We start from the raw sequence: 21,294 nt of genomic DNA on the forward strand, positions 1-21,294 counted from the left end.
TCAATATTTTATTCAGGCTTATTATTTTTACAGTTTCATGTGTGTATTTTGTATGAATTCTGAAGAATTGTAGGCATAGAATTAAAATTAAAATGTATTGCGTTCTTAATTTTATGGATGTAAAGTATCCTGCATTTAGGATTTTCCACCGCTAAGCAATCCTTGTAATCCTTTCAAACTAACAGCTGACAGAACATTATTGCCCACTCCACTCACAGCTTCACCTGTCTGACCTTGAACTAAACCTTGGTTTTTCTTTCCAGATTTGCCTCCACCACTGAGCAGTGCTTGCAATTGTTCCAATCTAACTAATGAAAGGGCGTTACGACCAACTCCAGCTACGGCTTCCCCGGCCTGACCTTGAAGTAATCCTTGGTTTCCTTTGCCCGATTTGCCTCCACCACTGAGCAATCCTTGTAATCCTTTCAAGCTAACAGCCGAAAGAGCAGTGCGACCAGCTCCAGCTACAGCTTTACCAGCCTGTCCTTGGAGCAAACCATCGCCTTCATTGCCAGACTTGACGACTGAGGTAGCATCTTTAACTCCGACAGTTTCGACTACTTTATTAACGACCCCATCTTTAAACGAATTAATAATTTTTTAATAAACTGCAATTAAAAATTTTAAGAATGAAATATTTTGATGATTGTTCTTACCACTATCTGAAGCGAAGACGCAGCTGACAGCCGACACGGCAAAGAAAAGAGCGAGGATTTTCATTGTGCGTCGTTGTCGTTGCGAGACTCGAATGACTGTGAAATGAAATATTGTAATGACTTTAAATATGAAGTTACTGTTTATTAAAATAATAAATTGAAAATTCGTTTCTTTTCGTCATTTGATAGGGGCAGGATTCTTCAAAACAGTTAGTAATGCTTATCTTAAACAAGTATTATGATGGTATTTTTGATAATACACTAAATCCTACATGAAATCATGAGTGTTTAATTTTTATTATTTATTCTGAAATGGAAAATCTTTTATTTATTTAACATAAATTTTGTGTAGATTAAGAACAAAGAGTAATTAACAATCGATTATCTCGAACATTTAATAACTCATTAAAATTTGTTTTTATTCCTTTATTCACAGAACTTTAATTTTTCGTATAGGGCTCAAGATTGAACTTCTACAAGGTGATAAAAAATTAAAACTCTCAAAAAATACAGGAGAAACTTATTTACTTGTCGTTGAAATCATTAAGTAAACAATTGATAATTTTTAATTATATAATTTGAAAGCGATACTGCAGCCAGGCAAAATGAAAAGTTTTGTTTTAGTTTTTTTTAACCTTTGAATTTGTTCAATAATGCTGTATAAAATTGTGACTGTGAAAGAAAAAATATAAGTCTTTTTATTTATTAACAAATTTATTCGTTACACAAATCAATATACATGTTTATTATCAGTCATGAATAATTATAATACCATTTTAATGTTTGTAAATTTTCAGTGTATATTTTGGTACGGCCATAAATAAATTAAATTTTAATTCACACAGTAGTTGTTACCGATGTTATATGTATAATTTTTAATAATAATAACTCAATAGAGTGTGGTTCTAAAGTGTTATTTTAACTTCGATTTACGAATTAACGATTCAAGTATTTGACTACTTTCTAAAAATTGAATTTAGTCAAAAAGATGGATTTGTACTTTTTATGTTAACGGTGTTAGTTAGCGGTGCAACTTGATGCAACATCGCGGAATTCATAATTCATTCGTTTGATTTTCATTCATGCATAATATTGACTTGAACTAATAACAATGGAAAATTAAAATTCTACAGTACGTTATAAATATTTTGAATTCGATCCGAATTGCCTGAAAAATGCCGCTATTATAGCTCGTTGACAGAATAGTTACAATTTATTACTATTCTATAATCTTTTTCATTAACATCCCAAAGAAATTAGATGTTGTAAATGAGCTCTTGAAAAAAAATTAATTGTTATTAATATGACAACTATGGTCAACAAGAATAGTCAACTTGACCTTATTATTGCTGTAGAACAGTCGAGTTTCTTTATGATACTTCTTTTAACTGACATGACAATTTGAAAAATACCTTGATACTAAGTTATATAGCTAATATAATTTAGTTTTAATGTTCGTATTTGAAACCAGACAGATAAATTACAACATTTATTAAATTTATTCAATACTAATTTAGCACATTGTACGTGATCTAATTTATGATTTTATATTTTAAGCCATGCATTTTATTTACATTTAGAATTATTATCATATCAATAGCTCGAACATTTTCAAATGTAAGCTGGTTTTAAAAATCTGATTGACTGTTTAGCTCTACATTTTTTTCATGCGTTTATTAGCTCATAATTTTATTAGTACTTCCGGTTTTATTGCCTATTTATAGCTGAATAATAGTTTATAAAGGAATACATCAATATAAATTTATTTAATAATTTCTTTTCAGTGATCTTTACCTGAACCAAAGTAAACAACAGCAATTTAGTAAATAGTTTCAATTGAAAAAATTGTATTCTACCATTTTGTAGATAAAATAGATTTATCAAAGGGATTTAAATGTTCCGAAAAATGTCGTTTTAATTTAATAAATTGGGATGGATTTGATCACCATAAACTATTAATAAGTTAAGCTATTTATTTGAATTTTGGTCCGGCACTCTTTACATATTATGATAATGTGGATTAGTTTTCGTCAACGAAAACAGAAATCATTAAAAATAAACTATTGTATTAGCACTTAACTGTCAATTAAAATTAAAATGATAAAAAAATTATTTTTTTCAACAATACTTTGAATCAGTGAGTTTTATAATTTAACCCAACTTTTAAGTACTAATTGTGAAAGTCGCTATTACTTCGTGGTAAAAATTTGTAGTACAGTAAAATGTATTAACAGATATTGCAAAATTTATTATGTTTAATAATTTTAATTAGTTTTTGAAAAATAGCGAGTGTTATTATAAAGTTTAACTTATTTAGAATTCAGAATTTCATTCACTCCTGAATTAATTTTCAAATTACAGTGAATTTTCCAAAGTAATTTTTATACAAACTACAAATGTTTAAATCCAAGAATACGGTAGAATAAATTTAATCATTTAGAAATTGATATTTTTATAAAATAATATGCATTATATTTTTTTAAAAATACAACATGGAATTTCTTTTTATTGTTAAATGGCTAAATGTAATTATTACTTTGCGTTACGCATTAGTTGTTCATGATCATGAAAAGATTTATACTTTCCTTAAAAATATAATAATAAAATTCCTCACAATAGTAATTTTTTTATGAAGTAATTTTTTGGAAACACGTCAATCGATTGAAACAAGTTCATAACAATAATGCATATGTTCATTCAGTATTCAAACACAAAAAGTAGAACGTAAATCATGTACAAACGATTTCAGATTGAAACAATTATTTTAATAAAAATAGATGACATAAAGATATGCCTCTATATGAACCTTTACAAATGACAGCTATTTTAGTCTTATTTTGGGGAATCATATACCACAATAAGTGCTACATAAATTTACTTTACTTAGGTTGCATTTTATATCACAATATTTTTTTTGTTGCAAAAACTATCCAAATAATAATTTTAACATTAAAACAGAGTTAAATTAAATAATGTTAAACAATTACAATTTGATACTATTTGAAAAATCCAAAAGTTCGTGAACGAATCAATCTGTTCGTAAGAAAAAAAATTACAAAAAATAATAGTAATTATATACATGCTTTTAAACATTAAACGAACGATCTGTAATAACAGCTACAATATTTTTGTACTTGAATTTGCATACATTTTCATACATCTGACTTAAAGACTAGCTTAACGATAAATGATCAAGTACTTTGAATTATTGCACTAACTAAACTCCTTACACCATTGTAGAATGCTTTTTTTTTAAACCGAATTTCGTTACTAACTTCGAAAATACTGCAACCCAACAGTCACTCTGTTTTTGAGAAGAACTTTTCACGTAATTACCCTAAAACTTATACAATATTACATTTATACAATGTACAATTACGACGACGAGCTACATTGAAACGTTACAGTATGCGGACGTACATTGATTCATCGTCGCGCAAGCCTATTTTTCACGATTATACATATATATAATTGCCGAAGAGCAGCAGTTTGAAAATTTGCTGATATTTATAATAATACATATGATCATCACAAATCACCAGGATTCATTTAGATTGCAAAAATATAATTGTTATAACACATATTGTTTGTCTCTTGTATTCTTCACATGTACGAACGAACGAGGATATGAGTCTATGTTAAATTTTTAGTAACTCCTACACAGTTAGAGCTTGGTGTGTTTCACGTCGGTCCAATAGTTCTGAATGGTCATCGCCTCGAGCGAATTCAAAAACGAATCGTTGTCGAGGCTGTACATCTCCTCCGAGTTATCCTTAAAACAGAAAGACACGATTATTCAATCAGAGCTCCGACATGCCACCAAATGTTTCAAAAATCTTTCTTTTGCTCACTCTTATCGTAGAATCGTCTATGTATCCTGAACTATCGGGATTGCTACATTTGTCGCTGTTCAAAGTTTGCGGGGGATTGAGGTATTTTCTCCTGCGAAAAAGTTAAAAAGTTTCAATCGAATCTCGTTAATGTACTGCGAGCATATAATTTTTTTTTCTTCGACGACTTACCTATACATAATGAAGCTAACGCTGCCGACCGAGCTGAGCAGAACAATGACAGCCAAACAGCTGCCCGTGATAGTCGCTATTTCCGTTATGTTACGACCAGATGACACCGTGTTTTTGCTCACCGACACCGGCTCGATCAATTCCTTCGCGCTGTCTTCGCGCGAGGATGCCACCTGCTCGCGCTGAAACTCACTCGTGAAGGCTCCCCGCGCTCGGCCCAGCCTCGTGGAGTCACCGTAACCAGCTGAATCGAATCACATTTAATGATGAAGTTTTAATTGATCAATGGCATTTATATTTATTATGTTACAAGTTAAATGATCGATTCGAGATTGTGTTACTTCATCGGATCTCGAGAAGGAATGAAAATTAGCTCGACCTTATTATAAAATATATCAGGAAATCATTAAAATTATTGTTGAGATCTGATGAAATCAGTAATGGTCGTTTTTTCGCTCGGCAACATTTTTTACATTACATAAATTGTAATCTCGCTCAGTCGACGATAAAAACGTTATGAAATGTATTCATTTTGTAGCGGGCAGCAAACAAATCTATCGGAATCAGCGTGAGAACTTTTTATATGCATCGATAAGTAAATATTTTAGTTACTAATATTAGCTGTAGATGAAGAATGTAGATTGCGAAAAAATATGTAATAAAATTTGTAATGCATTTAGTTTTTCTTTATAATAATCAGATAAGAAAAAAATGTTGATCTAATCAGTGACTAACTATTACAAAAGTTTAATTTGACTAGAATCTAATGATCAAGAACGTCTATCCTCCTACAACTATCTAGAGATATATCTAGAACACATTTCCTTTATCACAAACTCGAGACCAAGAAACTCTTAATTGACGTAATGAGCCTTAACAACACTCACCCTCGAAAACAGATGCGGCGGTCGCAACGGCCTGCAGTTCGCCCGTATTTTGAGGGTCCCCGAGCAACTGCTCGGCCGTGCGATTTCGCCTCACGTTGTTGTTGTTGTTGTTATGCTCGACGACGGAATAATCCGTGTTCACTTGAAGCGGCATAACCGTCAAAATTTCGTGCGACGAGGAGGTCGTCGACGGCGAGATCGACTCGGCTGCGTCGGACGAATTTTCCTCGCGATTAGGTCTTACTGGAGGATTCAGAACGCTTATCCAACTGATTTTGTTCTCTTTTTTGGTATTGACGTTGGATATACGGCTGGGTTCTTGGACGGTGCGATTGTTTTCCGCGGACGCGGGAATAATTACTGTTCGATTGGTATTGATTTCTATAGGCCTATAAGTAAAATACAAAAAATGCATAAATAATTTTCTAAATTTATCGTTCCGAATTGATCGCGCCAACTCTCACCTAAATCTATCGAGATAAATCGAAGTGGTGGCATCGGCTTGCATCGGCTGCTCGGTACTGGTACTGCTCATGCTCGAATTGGTCGACGTTTCCGATTTTTCCGAACCAGTCGCGTTATCGCCGGTGACGTTCTGCAGACCAGTCGCCTTGTTGATGCGATAACTTTGCTGCAATCGCGCCAGGGCATCGTCCGCCGGTGAAATCGACGTCGTCGAATTACCATCCGACGTCGGATCGCCCGTCGACGTCGTGTCGTTAGCCGTCGTCGTTGTAGTTATTGTTGCCGCCGTTGTTGTTGTTGGTGTTGCTGCTGCTGGTGTTGTCGTTACGCTTGGATCTACGGCTGTTGTGTCCGCCAATACGGACATTGTCCTAGTGGTTTCCATTGGCAGCTCCATCGTAGGATTGCTTAGGCAGACTGAAATAGACATTTTTTCTTATCTCTTTTTTTCTCTCTCTCTTTTTTGTTAAAGTCAAACCATTTTCACAATACTATATATACGCGCGGTGGAAAAAAAAACGAATTACATTTTTACGCATCGCGCGCGAATGTCGGATCTTGATATTCCATCGCGGCGCGTATACGGTTCGGGCCTTGAATGGATTATGCTTTTGATAATCGGAGCGTAAACTTAGAAATTAACGGTTGTATGGTCCTAACGTTAACGACTGCTGCGTCGTTCACCTTGTTTTTTTTTTTTCATTTGTTTGTTCAAAGCTAATTTTTTTCTTCTTTCATTTTTCAACAAGTGAATGTACATTCATAAAACCGTGAAATTAGCATAAAACTCATTATTGCGGGTAAAGGCATAGCCGAGTATATATTCCGCCGCGTAATGTATGTATAAACAACAAAAAAAGTAAATTAATTCAGCATCGTACATCAATTTTTAAAAAAATTAACAAAAACTACGCAGCGATGAATATTTGAAAATCGCTGACTTTTCAAAAAAAACGTGTCGTAGGCGTAGTATAGCACAATGAGAAATAAATAATACGGACGTCGGATCTACACACACATGGTACAAATGTATATAAACATTGCGCGCACGAACGGTTCTTTTGTGATTTTGCAATGCAAGCAATAAGTAGACATACAGACTTACGGTTTACATAAGGCGCCCGGAGGCGGCGACGGCGGCCACGATTTGCCTTTCGACATTTCACTTAATATCGCTTGAACTTGTATGTATATACACAGGGAGCGAAATTATAACATTTGAAAGACTTTTCCAACGAGCGACTTGTAATAATGTGTGTATAAATAAAAAAATACGCCCGCGCCACGTGGCTATTTTTAACTCTTTTACCAGCCAATGATATATACATTATATATATTTCAGAGAGCGACAATTTAGATAAGTCGCAAAAACAATCGATGTTATTATTGCCTTTTGCGAAAGATAATTTTGTTTACGTCCAAAGTCGTTAACATAGAAAATTCAATCGTTTTACGACCCGCGACGTTTGTCCGTGACACAAAAAGTTGTTCACCCAACTTTGCTCAACTTAGAAAACTTTATATCTATATACGTGCTCATCTAATGTCTATATATATGTCTATATAGTACACGTCACGTTACGGAGTGTCGCGATTCTGACTATATACATATAACATTATAATGCTCGCAGTGATCGCGCATTATGTATAGACTCCACCGCGAATAAGAAACTTACCAACGATTTGCGCCGTAACCCAGAACCAATGCATCCACCAGTGTAGCGTCATCGCGTCATTGGAGATATTTGCCTGCAAAACAGAGAGACAGAATGTAAGAAAAATTATTTTTTTTTTGTATACGCGTCGCGTGATGAGTCTGCTTGCTTCGAGCTGAAGCGCATCATTTCTCACGCGTCGTGTGCACCTCGGAGCGCGAGCTCGAGAGGATTTCACTGTTGACCGACGACGACGAGGCGTACCTAATGAGCACCGACGTTAATTCAGGCGCAAATATTACAATGTTGTGCGCCTCGCGCGAAAAAGTCATCACGGGACGAGGAAAAAGTTAAATGTCGCAACTACGAGATTCATCGCTCGGAAGGATCGTCGTCGTCGTCGTCGTCTTCGTGTTCCAGGAAGGCTATAAAAATAGTCGTGCATTACGATCGGTATACACGTAGCAAAGTAAGAAAAAACCAATACGATACGATATTTTCTATTGTGTAATTCAACGAGGATATAGGCGAGTGTAACGTTTGCGTTATATATATAAGTGCAGTCGTGTGTCTTGAAAACCGGATTTCACGATGAGTAAACGTAACAACTGTCGCGCACACTGCGGGACGATGCCTCGGCGATCATCGGAGCAAGGGCTTCGCGATTTCCTCCAACATTAGCAATATACGAATCAAGGACGTAATGACGTCCGTCGAGTTATTATTATTTGTATAAAATGAATTTTATTTCCTCTATTTGGTAGATAACATTTTTTGAGCTTTTTTTTCGTTGTAAATTGAACATTTTTCAATACACACGGGGGTAGCTTTAGAAAACCAATCAATTTTATCTCATGGAAAAATCATTGAACTATTGAAAAAAAAACAACAACAACAACTGGTAGATATCCTATTGATTCTTATCATTTATAATTCATTAAAAGTCTCGGCTCGTGCCTTTGAATTATCACCACGAGCCATTCGAAGGTCGCGTTATAATCAATAAATTCTGTAACTATTCGACTATCCCCGTTGATAAATTAGATTAACGAGTAATCCGCTCCGCATGATACACTAACGCGCGACTCTTTGTTCGTCGCAGCCGAGTAATTAATTTGCATGTGTAAACGCTCTCGCTGATCGCAGCGCTGCATCATGACAAGTATGTAGAAAAGAAAAAAAACTGGTATACCGCGCGATGTCGTTCGATTCATATCAACGTCCATTGATTTTCGCACGTACGCGAGCTGAATGACGACGAAGGTGTTTGAAACAAAAATGTATTGTCCGAGCGATAAGTTTTATTTTAATGCACGCAATTATTCACGCGCCGTGCAGGATCGTTCCGTTGCGTTGTTTGGCACACGAGAGACGTTTTATTAGTGCGCATATCGTAAAATATGCCCCCTCCCCTCCTACACCCACAACATCGATGTACAATATATGTAGCAACGAAAAAAAAAGGTTCGTTACCCAACTGTGTGCGGCGCGTATGTCCGCTGTGGAAGTTATCGCAATTAAAGATCGCTGCTGCTGCTGCAGTTGCGCTACTACGGGCCGCGCGCGGCCTATAAGCTGCCTATACACAGCAATAGGAGAACGTGATACTTAGACGCATGTATTATACATACACACACACACACACACACGGACACGCACACGTGCATTATAAAGTGCATATACATACATACGAAGCAGCAGCAGTCGAGTTTTGCGGTCATGCTCGCGTGCGTCTTTGTCGACATCGTAGCGAGAGCGTATTAGAGACGAGGAAGTTAAAGAGAGCGCGTATATACGTATGTATATACTGTTGAGCTGCACAAAAGGCGTGGGCGAGCAGGAAATGCTCTTGACGCTGCTGCTGCCCATAGAGAGAGAAAGAGAGAGATGAACTTGTGCCTCGGACTGCAACTGCAGCAGGTTTATTATATACGAGTGTGTATACAAGTACACAAAAGGCCTCTGCTCTTTTCGGCCAATTTTCGTATTAAACGCCGGCACGTCGAACGGTACTTAATTTTCTTTTCCTTTGTCATAGTTTCACGAGGTTTGACCGCGGATATAAGGCACGAGCCGCCACCGCCGTGCAAAGAGAGAGGAGGAGGAGGAGGTGCGTGCCTTGAATTAGAAGGGTGTGGATCACAGCGAACAAAAGTGTTCCACATTTCGGATTCAATTCTGGCGCGCACAATGCTAGCCGAGCGCTCGCTAAGTTCGATCAGTCAGGCAGGTCTTTTCATTAAGAGAGAGATATGGTCGGAATATTAAAAAAATTTTCTCTCGCCACGAGGCGGACACGGCGAAAAATATACCTAATTTGATATAACGAAGCGGATCCAACTTTTGGTCATTAAATTCGTTCGAGATAAAGAGCGATCCCCGCTCGTGCTCGACAAAAATTCTCAAAAGCCGTCCTCTAAATGTACCTTATCGGTCGTGAAACGAGGAAAGCATTGGACTTTTGAAACGGATATAACGTGTTTCGAGCGCGTTTAAGCACACAAAAAACGTGAATCACATCGGCCGCACAGGTCGAAGGCAAAAATTGTTTCAACAAACAGGCACTTTATCACGATCCTTTGATGAAGCAATTTTCTAAAATTATATGCATCGACCGTATCTACGTGCAGTCGCGGCGTATCAATTAGCTTCTCAAAGCGCACTCAAAGCCCACTCAAGAAGCTTTTCATGTGCATTATATATTTCGAGCGAGCCAGCAGACCGAAGGACACATTTTTTAGATAGATTAAAATCATTATTGTAAACTCGAGTTGAAAGGATGAAAAATCAAGGCTGAGAAGCGATGAAAAGTTCGTATCTATCGAATTAAATCAGAACATTTTCAGAGACACGAATTTTGCACCCAAATTATAAAAATAGGTTGGATACCCAAATACCTAAATGATATTATAAAGTGTATCTTAAAATATTTGTTCCTAATACTCGCGCAAAAGAGTTCCGTGGGCAAAAGATGACGCATCTCGGTCGCTCGATATTTTATATACACAACACAACACACAGACAGACTCTGCCGGCACAAAACTGTAAGGTGATTGTATGGTGCTGTTCTCAATATAGAATCGAAGCGGAAGAAAATTGTGTTGAGCATTTGTTTTTTTCTTAAAAATGAAAGTATGGCGTTGTATGCGTCACCTAGAGCCAAGTAAAAAATGTGTGCGAAGATAAGGCGCCTGAGAGACAGTTTGAATGCGAAGAGACGCCGAAACATACCAGCGTAATATCGAGGTATACGGAAGAAGCGACAGGAATTCTGCGGGTTCATTATTATTCTCATTATGAGCGCATCATTTCTAGATATATGATTTATAAGCGAAAAAAATTGGAAGCTTGAAAATATGTTGTTTTTTTTTACGTAGAAAATAAATCCCATTCATAGTAACTCACAAACTCAAAATTGAAAAATATTAGAATCACGCACGTGTTTTCGTATACAAGGCTCAAGTCGTTGAAGCCAACAAAAAATCACACTCGATCGTCGAACGCACTCGTGGAGATATAAACAAAACAAACTCCGGTTCGATCGCGAGGCAATATTCAACACTTAACACTTACTGTGAGCTGACAGGTGCTGAACACGAGACTGCAGCGGCACTGCCGCGATTTGTACAAAACTACTATAGACGGCTATTAGTCGAGCGCGAAAGAGAGAAAGCTTATAACACAAAACGCGAGCGAACGACGAGATATAATAGGCAAGTCGAGATAACAAATATTACTATATACTATATAAAGAAAGAAAGAGAGCTGCCGAGGATATCTGGTGGTGGGAGAGCTTCGAGTTTTATATCATATGCAATGGAGCACTCGGCGCCGCTCTATTGCGAATATCTAATCTTATCTAACCGATCTTTCTAAATCTCGGAGTATTATTATGAATATAATACACGTGCGTATACGGATTGAACTATCGATTGTAAATTTCATCGAGCGAATATTGTAAACACGAGCGTGAATCAGACTTCGCATATTTTTCGAATGAGACGATTTCGTGAATCGTTTTTTTTAATTAATTTTTTATTTTTATTTACTTTCGTACCGAGCCGATTATAATCAATGTTAATATTCGTCCCGCAGACACGGAAGATGCAATTCGAATATCGTCTTCAGAAGATGAGGAAAAAAAGGAGTACTTCACACGCGAGAGATCGTGACACTCTCTTGATATTGAATTTCCAGGGTTGACGAAAAAAAAGAGTACAGAAGAAACCTCGAGTGTCGAATTGCACTGATCAATACATTACACGGGTGCTCGAAGATTACCGCACCTGCAGTTTTTCTCTTATGCGCGAGAGACGATCGTTTCGCCTATATGCTCATTGGCGTGTACACGACGTGGTATTTTATACTCATACAGTAACGTTGCAACATTGAACAATCAATGAGGTGTTGAGTACGGCACGATATCTAGCTTTTATTTTTTCATTTACGCGATTATGTGTGCCCGACTTGCGTACTTAACGGCAAAACATTTTCGCCTTACTTTTGTGTAATTTATAATTTGCAGTGCGGTGGCCGAGTCTTACTATAGTTGCTTCGACGAATTTTCCAAACGTTGATTCCAAAACGAGGATTAAATAGGCTGATCGCGACTAAGTAGAACGAGAAAAATGTATGCGTTACATGTATTACGCATGGGCATATAATACACGCACGCGTGTTAATGAAAATTACGATCATCCTCGATACACTGTAACCTACACCGCAAAAAATTATACAATATTTCTTATTTCATAAACCAACCCTCGATGCATTGTAAGTTAATTTAAGCATAAATTTACACGCAAAACGATTGATTAATACTTTTAATTAAAAACCTTGCTGCAAGTACGTCAGTCAGACGGTCAGACAAACACAGTTTTTCTTCTTCATTTTTTTTTGTTTCAACCTATGATGATGCTCTCGCTAATGGTTTCTGCATGTTAAAATTGCACCTTGACATGTTTCCAGTCGTTGATAAAAATTAAAAAACTCTCACGAACAAAACGCGCGAAAATTTAGTTTTGGTAAATAACAAAATTCGCGCACACTCGAAGCGGCGCGTTTACTTTTGATAAGGAAAAAAAAATAAACACATCGTTTGCCGAGAGATTATAAAGGACGCTCGTTAAGTAACGCAACGTTTTCACGGCAAAAATTATGATTTTCGCGTCGGCTCGTCATTGTTGGCAAATTTTAGATAAGAATAATGCGATGGATTTAAAAGTTATCAGTTCAATTATACGTGCGATTCTTTTTCTTTTCGCAAAAACAAGAAAAATCAATTAAATACCATTAATCTCGAGTTTTTCCAATCGCGTCGCTCGACGGTATGAAAATTCCACTCGCGACGAGGTAAAGAGAGAAAAAAATACGAAACCGCGCATTCATAGAAAACGCGTAAAAAATGTGCACAAGCGCGTCGAATTCATCTGTTGCAGCAGGGCAACAGCGGCAGCAGCAGCAATAGAATCGTGACGAATCGCATACGAATCGAAACCAAATGACCCATTTGTCGTGGATCGGTGTGGTCATTTAATTTTTTTTAATTTTTTAAATTCCATCGAGAAATTTTTTTTTTTTTTTTGTTACAACTTGTAGCAAGGCGCGCGTTACATACTTATGTACCCGCGCGAACAAGAAAGCGCGCGACTCTCGCGGTGTATTACGAAACGCGTATATACTTTAATTCTCGCAAAATGCGGTTTGTCTCGACGCCTACATGGCACTTTCTACATTATCTCGTAGCTATCTCGTTCCGTGCGCGATGCTCGTTATTCAAGTGGTTATACACGGACGTGTACAACAAGCGTCACCTCGGGAGCGAGAAATCTTGGCGCGTTTGATTGTTTTACAATTAGAATATAAAGTAGCTGAGAGTAAGTGTATTACGCCTCATAATCATTATCTCATAACAGGATCGCGGACAATTAATGGCAACTGGATTACGTTTTCCTTCTCTCTCTCTCTCTCTCTCTCTCTCTCTCTCTCTCCCTATCTCTCTTTCTTTTTCTCTCTCGAGCGTGATATATATTTATAATCGAGTTTCTAGAGCAGAACATTTTTATTCAATTGAATCGCATTTAGAAAATGTCGAAACTACTCAAAATCTGTCTCTAAACGACGCGTTTTACTTTCCATCATTTATGATAATAATCGAAATTTCCCAAGGCGCATTATGTAGATGCCAATCGTACTCTAAAACCAACGAGCAAACGATGCATTTCATCAAAAAAACGGAGAAATTCGTAGATAATTTTGCCCCCAAAGCATCTTCTCATGCTCACGTTCTGTTACGTAATTTCGCGTGCACTTATTATAATATACATACACATTCAACTCGCGGCATGATTCTGCACGGCAATGAGCTTGGCTATATGGATTCTCGCATTGCACATAAATTGTTTTCTGTGTGGTATATGTATACGAGCGAAGTTTATGCACGTTGTTTCCATAGTAATGGATCATTTCTCTTGTTCTGCGCTTCGTATAATACGAGGCGCTGCTGCACTATATTCCCTCGTATAGCCGAGCGCGAGCACTTGTACATGATATGACAAAAAAAACGTTACATTTATAAAGGTGTATATGCGCGTCATGAAAGAGGTGCGGACTCCGGCACACCTATTGTGGCATTATACTCTCAGACAGAGTCAAATACACGTTAAAACGCGATAATTTCAGTTCAAAAGTCAACCCAAAAACGTGTATGCAAGTGTTTGACGATGGAACTATTTTATTTTGTTTATTCGGCAAACCGAACAAAATATAAACATTTATGCTAAAATTATAAAAAAGTACATAAATCTGAATGAGAAGTCAAATCTTTTGAGACGTAAAAGTACAAAAAAGAGTCGACCTTGCCAGGATTCGAACCTGGAATCTTCTGATCCGTAGTCAGACGCGTTATCCGTTGCGCCACAAGGCCAGTTGTTAGACGTAGAAAGTTTTTTCGATCACAAATTTCCAAAAGCTTTGCATTAAATTATTTTTAAATAATCACAAACAATAAATTTTCTCGTTGTAAATTTACTTTAATTTATATTTTTTGAAAATAAATCGATAAATGCTGCTCTTACCGAGTATAAACAAATCCATCGAAACAAATCCGCAAGTGTTGCGGCTGATTAACTCAGCGCTAGCACGTCTATGCCATTCGCGTTTCATCGATATTCGATTAGAGCCTTATCATCGGCGATAAAGTGCATTACACATATGGCAAATATAATAAGCCCCGCGTGGTGCGCGGGAGGCGTTCGCACATAATGTATACAATATAATGCTACACACACAATAGAGTCACGAATGCGCGCAAACGAATCTATGAATGTGCACACGACGATGAACGCGGTTAACCGAGCGTAATTGTAATCGTCAAAAGCGATTATACACGAGAAAAGAAACGCAGCCAATCGTTGTTTTGTCCGTGAGTGCATTATGAGCGGCATAATGGTAATTGTTGAATCGCATAAGGGTATACACTACACATGCACATACAAAACGAGGAAAAGAGCTGAATAAACTTTGTATCGCATGCTTTTCCTCGCGGTGGATTGTCAATGAGAGGTGAAGCTGCACTTTTTTTTGAAATTTTTTCGTTATTCAGCGAATCTACTGTTTTTTTTTGTTTCAATATGATCGATATGAAAGTTGCAAGCGTACGCATCTAATCAGCTTGTCATGAGCAGCAAGAAGTCGTTTTGAGCGTACGAAAGTAAGTAACTCAATCGAGTAAGCTGAAACTGCTGCGGACATCTAATACCGAATCGAAGCGAAACCTTAAAAAATTCGCCGAACACGAAAATGAGTATGAGAGCGAAATTATTCTCAAGAACTTTTTATGCAACTGCAGTCACGGAAATGATCGTATTTTCAGCCCTTGTCAACGAGTCGCGACCAAGTAAGTCAAGTTGAATAACCAATATTGTCTGGTCCAAACTGTTTGTGTCAATGTTGGTTCGTAATCAAGCATAAAATATACTTTCGTTGGATAATCATTAAAAGTTGGTATGAGCTGTATTTGCAAGTATGAATCAGAAATATATTCACGTTCAAATATTTGAAAAAAATTAAAAAATTACTAATCAAATATTGCATTAATGCAAAGATAATTTCACTATTTACTTGGTAATTTGTTTCTTTACTATCTGTAGAGTAAACAATGTTTCACTGCAAAGTTTCATTTCAATTTAATCGCTTTTTCGTGTCAGACTGGATGAATGAAAGAGACCATATGCGTTACGAATAATTTTTAGCTTAATTACACTTTTATACTACTTTTTCATATTATTAGTGAAATACAAATTAAACTTTTAAAATTAGAATAAATAAAATATTTTGAAAATAAGCCATAGTTTTATGGTATAGATAAAGCGAAGACAAATTTACGCTGCATTCATAAAAGGAAAGCCTCTTCTACGTTTGAACGAGACAGATGTACGTGTCGTTGTAGCAGCGTAGAAGGTACGAATAAATTCATGCTTTGTTTTTAATAAATGTCATAATGATGCAAACCTTGTGCCATGATTCACGATGCATTGAATTCAAGTAGGTTCGATCATTTGTTAGCGTAATTCAAGGTTTTTTATAATGCTCTATAAACTAATTAATTGAAACGGTGTTGTAAGATCAAACAAATGAAACTCTGTATATGCAAAAGTTTTGTTGATCCAAAAAGAAAATAAATAAAATTTATGTTTCGCATTAAAGCTGATAGCTTGACAATAATTAATATCCTGTGCTAAACACGAGATAAAAAAGACTGATTTTCTGCCCATATTGCTTCGGACTCGATAAAAGCTCACCACCAAAAAACTTCGAGTGCAAACACTTGCTGCCGCATCGCGATGCAAACCCATCCACCTCGCAAACTCAAAAACTCTCGATTTTTCAAACTGGATTTAACGATCTGCATAAATTCACATGAACTAATAGCAGATGTACAACAGTGGGTGTATATATACAAGTGCCACTTTCACCCTCTGGGCTTGCGACACCCCGCTCAATATATCGCGTTCGCGTGCACACTGTACCAAGAGCGCACTTGTAATGCCAGCGCCAGCGAAAACTTTGTCGATAAATTTTTTGCACCCACGCTCTCTCGAAAAGCTCCTCCGCGCACGCACTCGCAAAATTTTTCCTAAATGCACGTGACCCTCGAAATCCGGAGGCAGTGATTTAGAGCCGACGAAAAAAAAAATTGAGGAAAACTCACAGGATTAAGTATATTTAGCAGAAGTGATCGCTGTAGTGCTGCTGCTGGTGCTGCTACTGTGCGCGTGTTTCATTCACTGCATGACACTCGCGTCGCGATACAGCACTCCGACACTGCAGATCTCGCCATTTTGACTCGTCGTGCAATACTGTCGTGCGCGTCGAGTTAACCGGACTTGTGCCTGCAGCAGTCCTAGGCTGTGCGATTGTTTCGCTCTCTTTATCCCTCTCTCTCCCTCTGTGTCTCTTTCTCTCTCTCCTTCTAGCTGCAACGTTCGTATAGTGGCATAAGAAAAAAAGGATGAGAGGTATACTACTCCTTTGACTCGTTGGTGTGCGCCTGCGCGCGGATAGACAATAAAGAAATTTGCGCAATATTCACTAGAATATACCTGATACGCAAAACGTCGGTAGACGGTTGTTGTAAAGAATCAAAGGTGTACGTTTTTTTAATCGGGGCAGCTTAAAATTTACAAAATATTTTCAGATTATCGACATTAATAAAAAATTATATCCCTTTATTTTAGACAGCCAACTTGCTTATTTTATCGTCATTCAAAGAGATATTGACACAAAATTGTGAAGATAATAGAGTAAACTTCTTTACCTTCTGAAGTATGAAATGATAACGGAGACAATTTATACGATCTCGGTACGTTTCGATCGTCATGCATTGGTATGTTTAAAGTTTCTTCTTCGTCAAAAATTTTGACGAAAGTTCCGCTAGAAAATATCGCAGCAAAATGTTTTCAAATGCCATTTTGAAATTACGACAATTCAACTTTAATAGCAAAAAAAGAAGTACGTCGTTTGTTCGCTTATTCCTTCCAACAAAAAACTGGCCTTCGCAATATTTCTATATAATTTTTTTCGCGGAATCTTCGCTTTGTAAATAATTTTGAGAAAGTTGTCAATTTGAAACATTACCTGAGTAAAAATTGAGTAAATCCAAACTGTAAAGTGTAATTTTAAAGTGTCATAGCTCAATAACGATTCGAAAAAATCAGTTTTTTTCGACGTTGCTTTTTCACTCGCCATTTCAGAAAAGGGCCTCGTAGAAACATTCTGAGCCTATGAATTTTTAGGTTTTGATAAGACTTTTAAATCTTTCTAATTTAAATTGCCCTGCTGACGTGGCCTCAGCACACACAACCGAAACCCACATTAAGCTCAAAAGTATTAAAAACTGAATCGAAAGTTTTTCAATAAAATCAATTTCCTTTTGTAATTGAGGTAGTGTGAGTTGAAGCCGCATCAGCATGGAAATTAGTATTTAATGAGTAATTCCGCATGGAAATATGAAAAAACGTTGAGTAAGACAAATTGTCCTTATAGCGTCAAAGAACAAATTTTCAATAAAAACGAATCTACAATTATCAATACACAGGCAATTTGTCCATAAATGATGTTCGGTCATTCAAAAATGACTGAGCAATATGTAAATAGAGAAACCTATGTCTGACTGTAAACAATAATAACAAGCAATTGTGACGAAGCCTTCTAATTACTGAAAATTTTAATTGACATTTAAATTAGTTCAAACGTTGCTTTCGTAGATCACACCATACGTAATATCCTACGTATATTTTATTTATTCAACTTTTATCTTCAATTGAATTACCGCTATCGTTCACTATCGTTCCGTCGGCGAAAAATAATTTTTCAGAAGATATTCACGAAAAAAAATCAAGTATGAATAGGTCCGAAGACACAATTAACGACGTGCAAAAAGATGGTGAACGCGATGCGGGTCCCAAAGATATCGCACGTGACAAGTACGAAGAGAAATATAAACAAAAATCAAATTTGCTCTTCCACCAAAAAACGGTACATGTAGGTCGGAAAGATTTCGCATGTGAACAGTGTGAGCAGAAATTTGAGGAAAAATCGAGTTTGTTTACACACCAAAAATTAGTACACAAAGATCGTCACAATTTCCCATGCAACAAGTGCGAAAGAAAATTTGAAAATAAATCATCTTTACTCAAACATAAAAAAATATTCCATGAAGTTTTCAAAAATTACTTATGTGAAATATGTGCAAAGAGATTTGGAAATAAACGCAGTTTGCTCGTGCACATAAAATCAGAGCACGATGGTCGCAAAGATTATGCTTGCGATAAGTGCAAGGAGAAATTTAGAAAAAAAACTCATTTGCTCTTTCACCTGAAAACAGTACATGAAGGTCGGAAAGATTTAGTCTTGCAGGCCTACAAAAGTTACTTATGTGAATATTGTGGGAAGAAATTTGGAAAAAATTCAGATTTGATCGGGCACCAGAATACAGTTCACGATGGTCACAAAAATTACGCTTGTCATAAGTGTGAGAAGAACTTTGCTCACAAACAGAGTTTACTTTTCCACCAAAAGACATTCCATGAAGGTCGCAAAGATCACGTATGCGACAAGTGTGAACAGAAATTCGGGGCTCAAAGCATTTTAATTAGACACCAAATGACGGTACATGAAGGTCGCAAAGATTACGCTTGCAACCAGTGCAAAAGGAAATTTGGACGAAAATCGGATTTGCTCAGACACCAAAATACAGTTCACGATGGTCACAAAGATTTCGCATGCAACAAATGCGAGAAGAAATATACAAAAAACTCGTATCTGCGCGTCCATCTACAGACAGTACACAAAAGTCGTAAAGATTACGCATGTGACAAATGCGAAAAGAAATTTGGACAAAAATCGAGTTTTCTTGTCCACCAAAGGACAGTACACGAAGGTCACAAATTCGCATGTGACATTTGCGAAAAGAAATTTAAACATAAACGCCATTTGCTTGTCCACCAAAAGACAGTCCACGAAGATCGCAAGGATTACGCATGTGAGAAATGTGAGAAAAAATTTAGCGAAAAATCAAAATTAATTAGACACCAAAAAACAGTCCACGAAGGTCGCAAGGATTACGCATGTGAGGAATGCGAGAAAAAATTTAGCGAAAAATCAAAATTGATTAGGCACCAAAAAACAGTCCATGAAGGTCGCAAAGATTACGAATGCGACAAATGCGAGAAGAAATTTAACCAAAAACAGAGTTTACTCTACCACCAAAAGACATTCCACGAAGGTCGCAAAGATTACGAATGTGACAAGTGTGAGAAAAAATTTGGACACAAATCGGCATTGCTCCTACACCAAACGACGATACACGAAAGTCGGAAAAATTTTGCATGCGACAAGTGCGAAAAGAAGTTCTCACAAAAACGGCATTTGCTCTTACATACTTACGAGAGTCATAGGTACGACCGAACGGGGGGGGATTGAAAGGGAGGGGGGCGTTTAGCCCCCCCCCCCTTTCTGCACCAGAGCTCTGCTACTAGTCAAGGCCGTGCTTCATCGAGTCACTTCGGCCGGGGTTGTTCGGAAACTTTGGCCTAGTTAACACTCAGCAGGGACCAAGCCCGACGCTTCATCGACACTGTGCCACCCGCGCTCGGTGCTCGGATTTCACCTCACACGGGCAATCCATGGCGTCGGAACGTTCGATCTTCGTGACGGCCACTCGCCAAAAGGATCACTGAGCTCGCCTTCTCACATAGAGATCACAGGGCCTCCGGGCTAGGGTGCCCAAGTCCACCCATACTTGCCTAGCCACCCCAGGCACAGAACTCAGCTCATTGCTTCGGAACCTCGACCGCCCCATACCAGTGACTGACATTTCGGCGTCTTCGGGTCGCCGGCTACCCACCGTGGTCCGGAACGCGTGTTTCCCCTAAGGGCGCGTTACCGCCAGACCACGGCCCGGATTTCCACCGGTCGCAAGGACATGCACGCATTCCCTGAACACGAGACCGAAACTGTCCTACTGCGAAACCGCCTGCCCCCTCGAGTCCAACACCATTCATAGAGCGTGGCTTGTAGCTGTCCACGCCAGGGCACCACTCTATCCCGAGGTACCGAATTTGCCATTGACAGACGCGTTTCTGTATAGCTCCCGTTCGGTTCCGGGACGGAAATCAAAATCTCCTACCTCGCTCTGCAGTTACGCCGACCGTACGAAACTTTACTCACTCCGTACAAGGCGACCAGGGGTATCGCCAAGCCTAAGACTGAGATCGAATACCAGGCCGGCGTTTTAAGGGTAAACGTGTCGAGGTATCGGGAATAGTAACTAGCCTAAGTGCAATTACGCCCTCCTTAGAGTCATAGTTACTCCCGCCGTTTACCCGCAAAGACAGTCCACGAAGGTCGCAAAGATTACGCATGTGAGGAATGCGAGAAAAAATTTAGCGAAAAATCAAAATTGATTAGGCACCAAAAAACAGTCCACGAAGGTCGCAAAGATTTTCCACCCGACAAGTTCCAAAATGAATCTGAGAGTTCAACGGAACGAGTAGACAACAAAACACAGTCCACGATGGTCTCGATAACAACTCATCATTTGACTGCG

The 21,294-nt window shown here is 37.8% G+C and overlaps 1 protein-coding gene and 1 non-coding gene across 5 annotated transcripts; both read right to left on the reverse strand.

Moving 5' to 3' along the window:
- Positions 1-1,351: 1,351 nt before the first annotated feature.
- On the reverse strand, positions 1,352-17,080 carry LOC106654467 (cell wall protein DAN4). Of its 4 annotated transcripts, none has more exons than XM_023463655.1 (7): positions 16,897-17,080; positions 7,707-7,779; positions 6,030-6,447; positions 5,566-5,954; positions 4,679-4,922; positions 4,508-4,598; positions 1,352-4,428 (listed from the first exon to the last, which is right to left on the reverse strand). In XM_023463655.1, the coding sequence occupies exons 2-7, from the start codon at positions 7,756-7,758 to the stop codon at positions 4,321-4,323; spliced, it is 1,302 nt and encodes a 433-aa protein (XP_023319423.1). In that variant the 5' UTR covers positions 7,759-7,779; positions 16,897-17,080; the 3' UTR covers positions 1,352-4,320. The 4 variants fall into 4 exon arrangements, with proteins under 4 accessions (XP_023319423.1, XP_023319422.1, XP_023319425.1 ...); XM_023463654.1 differs by lacking the exon at positions 16,897-17,080 and adding an exon at positions 16,487-16,555; XM_023463657.1 differs by lacking the exon at positions 16,897-17,080 and adding an exon at positions 11,259-11,401.
- On the reverse strand, positions 14,538-14,610 carry Trnar-acg. Its single transcript has one exon. It is a non-coding gene; the product is annotated as a tRNA-Arg (tRNA).
- Positions 17,081-21,294: the final 4,214 nt, after the last annotated feature.

The sequence above is a fragment of the Trichogramma pretiosum genome, unplaced genomic scaffold (genome assembly GCF_000599845.2).
Source record: "Trichogramma pretiosum strain Unisexual culture from Peru unplaced genomic scaffold, Tpre_2.0 scaffold47, whole genome shotgun sequence".
Lineage (NCBI taxonomy): Eukaryota > Metazoa > Arthropoda > Insecta > Hymenoptera > Trichogrammatidae > Trichogramma > Trichogramma pretiosum.